Source organism: Aplysia californica, unplaced genomic scaffold, assembly GCF_000002075.1.
Source record: "Aplysia californica isolate F4 #8 unplaced genomic scaffold, AplCal3.0 scaffold00058, whole genome shotgun sequence".
NCBI classification, from domain to species: domain Eukaryota; kingdom Metazoa; phylum Mollusca; class Gastropoda; order Aplysiida; family Aplysiidae; genus Aplysia; species Aplysia californica.
The window spans coordinates 1,397,083-1,406,836 of NW_004797328.1; the positions used below are offsets into that span (position 1 = coordinate 1,397,083).

At 37.6% G+C, this 9,754-nt stretch overlaps 1 protein-coding gene across 1 annotated transcript; it reads left to right on the top strand.

Moving 5' to 3' along the window:
• Nucleotides 1-1,758: 1,758 nt before the first annotated feature.
• Nucleotides 1,759-6,581, top strand: LOC101848337. The gene is made up of 4 exons (XM_005093126.3): nt 1,759-1,941; nt 2,223-2,449; nt 3,280-4,017; nt 4,796-6,581. The coding sequence occupies exons 1-4, from the start codon at nt 1,902-1,904 to the stop codon at nt 5,126-5,128; spliced, it is 1,338 nt and encodes a 445-aa protein (XP_005093183.1). The 5' UTR covers nt 1,759-1,901; the 3' UTR covers nt 5,129-6,581.
• Nucleotides 6,582-9,754: the final 3,173 nt, after the last annotated feature.

Consider the following 9,754-nt stretch of genomic DNA (forward strand, 5'->3'; position numbering starts at 1 on the left):
TCGATTCCATCTTAGGGCTTGCGTTGTGATACTGGCTGTTGGCTTTTGGAACGTATGACCGATCCATCTCAACTGCTTTTAAAGGATTTGTTTACATCATGTATCTCATTTCATTTTCATGTGTGAGAGACTGTCATAGACAGGTTTGACTGAAATAAGGATTGCCATTAGCTGTCAAGAAGTCAAAATTAACTGTGAAACCAATGATGAAGCTCACACGCCCAGTGCAAAGTGGATGTCAGCCTCCCATCTGCCTGCCAATATAAGCGCCTACCTGCCCTTCTTCCCTCTTACTTCTCCAGCTAATTATGCACAACCTATTTTCCTTTTCTTATCCTTCCCTTACCTACTTTCTTAGCTAGCTACCCATACACACATACACACCTCCCTTACTAGCTACCAGCATACCTACCTTCCTACCTACCTGCCTACCTACCTATGTAAATACCACCACATCCACCAATTCACTTACAACAATGGCATGCTGTTTATCTACCTACCTATTCCTTTGTCCATTCACTTTTTGAGCCTTTCTTTTGTGGCCTAGTAGGGAAGGCTTAGTACTTTAAACTGATGTCACTAGATCAGATACTTTGTCCATATTAAGGATTTTAATAATAATTGTAATAAAAAATAATAAATAAATAGGATTTGTATTGTGCATACCCCCGCTCTGTGCACTTTACGCTATATTGTTACCCCAGCAGACCATAGAACATTTAGACACATTCTCAGCTTCCCGGGAAACATACAGTGCAAGCAGCTGATTTTATTAAGCGCTCAAACACTAACAAGCTGACAAGATCTTTCGCTGTCTTTTGCTGGGTACCCATTCCCACTGAGTGAAGTGAGGAAAATTTGTGTAAAGTGCCTTTCCCAAGAACACAACGTCAGTCCCCCTAATGAGATTCGAACCCACAACTTTACGGTTGCGAGTCCAAGAGCCTTACCTCTAGGCCACGAATTAAAAAGTGATGCTGAAAAACTAGGCTTCCACGACTGGGTGGATAAGAAGGTTCCCCACCATGTAGATGTGTGTATAATATGATGCAAAGAGATAATTATGACTGACAGGGTCAAGAAATTTGAGATAAAAGAGAAAAAAATATATGGTTCAAAGTTTATTAGAAATTAGAAGGAGCAGGAAATGGAGATGAACTCGCCTTTCTTTTTTCCATCTTTTCTGATTGGTTGGACGCTGACACCTGCTTTCTGATTACCTCTGAACATTCTCCCAGTGAAGCTTGAAAGTTGACTCCCTTATCTCTGTTCTAGGTGAAATATGTCTGTTATCACGCTGATTAGCTGTTTTCTATTTCTATGGCTTGGCTTATGGAGGACAGAAATATGAAGCTGTTGGAAATATTATGAGGAGCAAGTGCAAACATGTTTTTCACTTTGTGTGGTGGTAGCTGTTTCCTCATTGTACAGTATGTTTTTAAAAAATTTGATGAGCCATGTATCTAAAAGAACAAAACTGTAGAAAAAAGCAAAATATCACTCTATGCATTTTTACAATTCTAATGTCAATGCAAGTACAAATGAATCTGGCAATCACATTTTGTTTGTTGTCAAAAAGAAGAAAGTTTGTTTATTCTGTGAATGGAGCAAGTTTGAGTTGTAAAAATTTTTAATGAACAGTTGCTTTATGACTGCTAATGGATTTTTTTAGGTTTTGTGTGTGGAACAGCTTTGTTTATGCAGAATTATATCCTCATATTTCATTTCTTTTGAAGTACTGTTTTTCTTAACAACTGTTTTATTTTCAATCCTCAGAATGTGATTATTTCATGCACCACTTGCAGTGACACCGGTAAAGGTGTATTACTGATGGACAAAGTGTTTGGGAATCGATTTGGTGCAAAACATTAAAAGAAAATCATCCAACTGAATCTCCAAGAATGGCCTTTCCAATAGTGCCATACAGTGCTGTTATAATTGGTGAGACCTGAAGAGCAGTATATTTATAAGCCTACTCTTGTTATGTTTGGGTTTCTTTTTTTCATATCAAATATTTCTTTTCATTTGGTATTACTGTGCATTATTGACTTCTAATATGATTAAATAGAAATTAGTTCACTGCTTGTCTGCTTAAGAAAATATTGCAGAGTAAGAAGTTAAAATTTGTTACACTGTAAATACCTGTGATTAATGAAGTTGTGTCAAACAATGATACTATATGAACATTATCTTAGCCTGTGATTTCTTTTCTATGTTTACAGACAGCTGTGCCTCTGATCTTGCCTTTGCTGTACGGCAGGCCAGTCGACCACATTGTCAGAGCGCAAGGAAAGCACACATATCACGACTGAAGAAACTGTGGACCTCAGAATCAAATCCACACCATATTCTGCCTTGTCTTTGCGTCAGGGCAGCTTTTGACCTGTTCCTCAGAATCAAGACCTTTCCTGAGGGCTCAGAAGTTATCATGTCAGCCGTCAACATTCCAGTTGGTATCTTTCCTTCTCTGTGATAGCTTTTATTGATAGTGCATTAGTATAATTTGAATTTGTCTGATACCACCATCTAAGTTTTAAATCCTTTCCACACATTGTCTCACTTTGCAGTGTCTACTTCAGCATCATCATCATCATTGCTTTTCTCACCCTGCACCAGGGTATAGGCAACGGACAAACACTTTCTACCCTTCTCTATCTTGGGTTAGCCTCTTGATGGTATTCCATGTCTTCCCCCTTTTCTGTACCTCAATATCTGCTACTCCAGCAAGAACTTTGTAAATAATCTTCTCTTTCCATCTCACAGTCTATTTTTTTTTGTGAAGAGGTTTCATTCACTTCACCCAACTCATTTTGTTCAAACTATCTTTGAGCCCTGAGAGTTGCTTCCTATGTTTTTGCATAAACTTGATGGAAAGGTTTTGGATAAACAACACAGACACCTGCAGTTAGGTCTCTTCCTGATTTCATTCCCATAGTAGAGAAAAAAAAAGGATGAAGTTTTACATTCTTTATGTTTTTAAATTTTGAAGAAATGAATTATAATATTGAGCAAGAAAGGTCATCACCTTAGTCTTATTTTCTGTCAAGGAAATTCATGACTTGGAAGTAATATAATACTTTATGTATTTATTTAGCAAACTTTATCATACTTTAAAAATTATTGGCCAGCACAGTAAGGTTGTTCTTCAAAAAGTATTTCAATTATCTTTGTGGTTTACTGCTTCATCTTTTTTAAATGTCTTAGTTTCCTTTTTTCTTCCCTCTAGTTGTTAGACACCTTTTAACTGGTTTGTTTTAGAATTTATTATTTCTGTTTCAGGACATGCCCTTCATTGTACGGCATCACAAGCTCAAAATAGTTCCTGTAGACATCAATCTGGATACTCTGGAACCCAAAGTTGCCTTGATGGAAAAGCTGATCACATCCAAAACAGTCGCCATTGTGGTGGCTCATCTGTATGGCCGCTTAATAGACATGGATCCTTTCGCTGCTCTAGCCCAAAAGTACCAACTCTTGCTGATTGAAGACTGCGCTGAAGGCTTCTGTGGCTTTTATAGGACGGGCCACCCTCAGTCAGACTTAACTCTCTTCAGTTTTGGCGTCATCAAATTCTGCACATCGTTTGGGGGTGGTATTGCCAAAGTGAAGGACTATGACAATTACAACAAAATGCGTGACCTGCATTCTGAATATCCTGTCCAAAGCGGAGCTATGTATTTAAAGAAACTCATGAAATATTCTGTGCTGTACAGCATGGTTCAAGTATGGCCGTTCCCTCACATGTTACAGATTTCCAGGCAGTTGGGCAAGGACTGGAAAGATACGTTTGTAAAATTTATCCGTGGATTTCCAGACAACCTTATAGCAAACATTCGCACCCAGCCCAGCACTGCCCTATTGGCAGTAATGGCTTGGAGACATCAGTCTTTCAACACCTCAGACTTTGATCTACAGCGGATTAAGTCAGATTATTTTCTATCAAAACTTGACTCTGAATTGACAGTGGTAGGGACTAAAGTGAAAGTAAACAACTATTGGCTGTTTCCCATCATTGCAGTAAGTAGATGCATTATATCAGTTTGTACGTCACTGTTTTTGAAGTGTGTTTTTACTCTTTCTAGTGTTTTTCTAAAAAGTGAAAAACTTTGTTGTTATTGCTTTTGTTGTTTTTGTGCATTTCATCGTGCACACACATACCTAAATTGCTTATTATGATAAATTGTAGTTATATAATAAACTCACTCATGTCTTGAGATTGTTAAAGGCAGTGGTAAATATACTAAACTCCCTCATGTCATGAGATCAGATTGTTAATTGGAAATTGTCTAAGATGACCACCCACAGGTAGCCGTCTTGGATAGTGCCTTTTAATTTTAAAAAGGGTGGGGGTAGGGGGAGGAATGGTCATTTGTACAGTTACAGACAGTTGTTGTTGACAGGAGGCCATCCGAGCAGGTTCAACTCTGTGTAGAATGTGTGCCGTATGTGCTTTTTTCTTCCATTCTGTAGTTACTCATTCTCTGTTTTTTCCTGAAAGGTGACAGAAGGCAAAGCGGAAATTTTACATTTACTTCTGTCTTGTTTTTTTTCTTCCTTCGTCATAAAGTGTGGTGACTTATTAGCTTGAGGTCTTTTAAAGAAAATAACACCAAGTACAAAGCAGGCTGTAAGTATGGGCATGACATTCTTATATAATAAATAGTAAGTAAAAAAAGAAAAATAAAGATCAAGTTTGATATGATATGATTTGCGTAGAGACAAATGGTAAAATTGCTATGACATTTTTTTTTTTTTTTTTTTCTAATAATTATTTTGTAAATCTTTTCTGTTTCAGGAAGACCCAGATCTCTTTGTCAAGTGCCTCGGTGTCTTTGGGATCGACTCATACCGCGGGGCCACACAGCTCAACATTGTGGAACCAGATGACCCCGACAGTGATCTGGGACCCAATCTTATGTCCGGCCAGTTTGTGACGGCTTCCGAGAGGTATCCACACAATGCTAAACACCTCATCAGTCATGTTGTGTACTTGCCCGTCAACAAGTTTGTTCCTTTTCATGTTGTCGATCACATGGCTCAGGTGTGCCGTCTTGTTGCCAACACTTTAGAAACATCAAAAGACAAAGCCTTGTCCCGGTGTAGGTCTTTAGCACAGTCAAAGTTGTAACGTGATGTGCGGCATTCAGATTGTACTTTGATGTAAAGCATCTCGAAAATTCTGTTATCTAAATTAATAGCCAGATTTGTTAATTTTGTTGTATATTTCAAATCAAAATGTTGACATTTATTTTTATCAAGTCTATATCATATCCAGATTTGTTTAAATGTGTTTGAAAGTGAGGATCTCATATTGCATGTTGTATCTGGGTGGAACTTTTTTAAAAATCCAGTTACTTTCTGATATTTGTTCTACGATATTCAAATATAGTTGGCTACATTATTTAACAATGTCTTAATATTTGCCTCTCCTCTGCATATTCTGAATTTAAGTATCACCTTGTTTGAGGTATTAATATTTGTTTAAGGGACTACATGTAGATAATTTTTTAGTTTTGGAATGATTTGATATTGATATTGAGCCTCGCAGATGGACTTTTATTTTTTGTTTGCCTTGGGAATATAGCCAGCTCGATTTTTAGATTCAGGTAGACAGGACATTAGTAAATACATGTCTCATACCACATACAGAACAAAATATTAACTCTTGCAATAGTGAAGATGATGTTCCATCAGTTTGTGGCAATGTGGTAAATATTAAAGATTTTTGAATGAGGTCTTTACTTTTTTTTTTAACCTCTTGACTGTGCTGTAGACATATTATATCTCTTATGTCTTGATAATCCGCAGCCTATTGTGGTGTAAACATCCCTTTCAGAGACTATACTGTGTGTTTCGTTGACTCCTAACGCTTGTTCAGTCTCAGTATTTATACTAATCTTGTTTACTATCATTATGGCTTGTTCTTCCCGAGCTTTGTTTTCGAATAAAACCATCTTTCTATTTCTATTGATATATAGTTTGATGGGTAGCCTGAGCTCTGTTACCAAGAAAACAAACTGAGGGGTGTTGTCTCTCTCACACACATGCAAGACAGGGCCAACCTGTAGAATCAGAGTGCTCGTGCAGTCTCAGTACTTTCAAGCTGTTTACATTGTTAGAGCTTGATTTAATCAGGTCTTGTCAATGGATAAATTCATCTCTTCATTTCTCTTTCTATTGGTATAAGTTTTACTTATCTGTCTCCTATAACAAGTGAGCAACTGTTGATTAAAGGTTGTGACCTGTGACATCTTGCCCATGGTAGAAATTCAAAAGTAGTATGTGGGGGGCAAATATCGTTACTAGATATTTTTGGTATGATTATTAAAACTTTTAGTTTCTAAAATTCAGACCTTAAACTTTCTTTTTATTTCACAAATCGTAGCCTCAGAACTATTTTGTCCAAAGTGTACTTAAGTAAAGAGGCACATTGGATGAAATAGCTTTGAGGCGACAAAATGTATGACACAGCATATTGCTTGTTTTTAACTAAGAGGGCTGTCCCACGGAAAACAGGAAAAGGTCTGTAAAAGCAAAAATCTTTGTCCTATTATAATAAAACTGTAACACATCATACCTCAACATGTGCTTTATTTCTCAATGTAATCACCATCCCGCTGGACACATTTTTCCGATCGCTGGATCTGGGAGAAGATACCCTCCCTGAAGAATCTTTCGTCAAGGGATTTCAACCAATCGTTCACGGCTTCCACGAGGTCTTCGTCGTCAGTGAATCGCTGTCCAGAAATATGGCGTTTCTTTGGTTCAAAAAGGTGATAATCTGACAGGGCCAAGTCAGGATTGTGAGGGGGGTGTAGTAGAAATTCCTAACCGAACCTTTGGAACCAGTCTTTCGTGATGTTTGCGGTGTGTGGCGTTGTGTTGCCATGCTGCAAAACGGCCCCAACCCATCAAGCAGAGACTTTTCAATAGTGCAGCTCATCAAACTCTATCCTATAGACAGTCGACTTTGAAATGTTTAGCGACTCGCAAATTTCGCGAATTTTTAGGCGCCTGTCTGTTTGAATAAGTTCGTTAACGCGACTCTTGTTGTCCTTAGTCTTGGCAGAAAAACAAGATCATGGGTAAACTTTGTCATTGATATCGGAGTGCCCGGCTTTGAACTTACTACATCACTCATATACCTGTAACTTTGCCATTACTTTCTCCCCATAAACTGACTTTATTTCAGTGTGTATTTTTAGAGGTTTGAGACCTTTTGCGGTCAGAAACCGAATGACAGACCTCACTTCTACCCTCGACCAATTTTCCAAGGGGGTAGCCATCTTTTGAGAACTGCTGTGCTCGTTTGGTTTGTGCGATGCTCATGGTGCTCAATCGGGAAATTTGTAAATGATTGTTTTACAAGTGTGCGTTTACAGAATGTGAAATTATTGAATAGTTTTCAAATTACAGCCAAATTCCGGTTTTCCGTGGGACAGCCCTCGTAGATCTAGAGATTGTTGAAAAAATAAATACTAAGGCAAAAACCATTTTTATTTATTTTAAAGAATGGTGTGGAACGAGTGAACACTGAAAGTTATTTTATTCCTCGCCCTGTATTTAAAACTGCTTTCGAGCCTTGTTAAGCTTATGAATTTCTCTGGACTATCGATTTCTTTTTACTCATTCTTGTAGTAGTCTACTGTGGACATTACTGACTCTATGGTTTGTTCAAACAACTAGGCCCCATTGTTAATGAATATTTCCCTTTCTTCCATTGAGAGTTCAGTATCCTGCACATGACTGGGGCATAAGACATCAGGACTTTCAACCAACTTTTTTTTTACAGCTATTTTTTAGCATCTCTTTAGTGTTTGGTTACCATCAGATATTTCGAGAAGTATATAATTTAAGTTGTGATCTTGCAGTTTGACCAAAGGGTCCTAGTTCAGTAATATTTAATTACTTTCCCGTGCCTGCTTCTCAGTTTTTAGAGGGGCCAATTGGCATTTCATTTTGAAAGGGATTATGATTTTACACTTCTTGCAAGATAATATTTTTAAAATCTGCTCACACTTGTTGTGTTTTAGGCTATAAGGTCTAAGAATAGTTTCAATTTATACCAGTGGTGAGCGCTTTGTAGAAAAGTCATGGCACGGTTGCGCCCCTCTGTTTTTGTTTTTTTTCTATTCATTTGATGTATGCAATGAAGCAGGGAAACGATACATATGTGTACCTGAATCTACCATAACCAAGGTGCTATAGTCAATTGGTCTAATGACCTGCTCCCTTTTATGATGTCTGGTGGTTGATAAGAGGATTCTACAGCATTATTGAAGAAATGAATGATCAGGTTGTTCCTTTGGTTCCTTACACTGTTGATTTAATTAATGTTTCCAGTTTTGTTGTTAATTCCTGTATGTTCTGGGGGGGGGGTAAATTTGCTCACAGTGTCATAGTGTACTCCTGGATGTTACATTGGTTTTTGTGGCTAAAAAAGAAATCTAGTTGATTGCAACGTGTCCATGTGAGTCGAATTGCAGCTGAGTGATTTTCCGAGCTGATACTTAATGATATACTCTGTTTTTGGGTGTCTTGGAAATTAGATGACATTTTCAGATTTTGTTAACTTTTTCAGGATTAATGTTTGTTAATCATTTAGAGTTGTCATTTGTGTTTCAAAAGTTAATGGCCAGAAGAGGTTCATGTATGTTACCCTCAAGCTACATCTGCTACGAAAAAGACCAGTTACATTTGATTCCTACGCAATTAATGCAGTTAACTTTTTTTTTTTTTACAAATTTTTTTTGCATTTCTTTTTCTTCTGTGCTCTCTTGCAAAAGTAAGCTTCAAGGCTAACCACCTGTATATTATTTAAGCCACAGTGCAACTTTTTTTGTATATACAATCCACCGACTTTCCAACTACAGCATAATGTTATTTGCTTTTCAGGCAGCCATACGCTGTTGTGAAAGATTCTGTTTCATATTTTTACTCAAGATGCCAAAGATTAATTTTGAATTTGTCCCTTGCATTCAACTCAGTATGTGTTGTGAAACATTTTCAATTTTGAAAGTTTAGTAGAGCAGAGCATTTCAACAAGGGGAATGACCACAGAATTGTTGTTTTAAAGAGGAAAAATTCTGTTAAGTTCATATCTTGAAAGTACTCAATATGCTGTTGGAAAAAAAGAAAACTGAACGACTGAGAGAAGACTGATTTAAATACAGTGTAATGAATACATTTCATTGTTCATTGTCTGCAGCATGCTCTACTTTGCACTTAACACCTTGCCCCCACGGGACGGTGATTGGTGATGCTGTGATGTAGCTACAAAAACGTTGCAGCAATGATCTCCTTTTTGGCATGCGCACTTTTTTAAGTTAAATTTCCTTTCTGATTGGTTTGTGTAGCCTTTGAGGTCGAAAATCAGTTTGTATACAACAATTCGAGTAAATTTGTTTTTAAAAATGTCGAGTACACCTAGCATGAGTGCTGCTTTACTCTCATGCCATGATGAGAACTCGGGTAATGAATGAGCTTGATCTAATGTTTTCAGTTCTGATTCTAATTCCCTTTTTGGTGAACATGTGATCGTTACTTTAATTTTTCTCAAAAAAGCTGAAAATTTCATTTTAGTTGGAGTACTTTTTGCCGAGACGCAGGTGTAGTACTGATGTACCGCATCTGTATCCTGGGCCGTGGGGACAAGTGTTGTGCCCTCTGCACGCTGCGTGGGTGGAAAGTGATAAAAGCTGGGCCAGCTCAGTATTGCAAAGATTTAACTCCCCTGTGCAACACTTTGAAGACT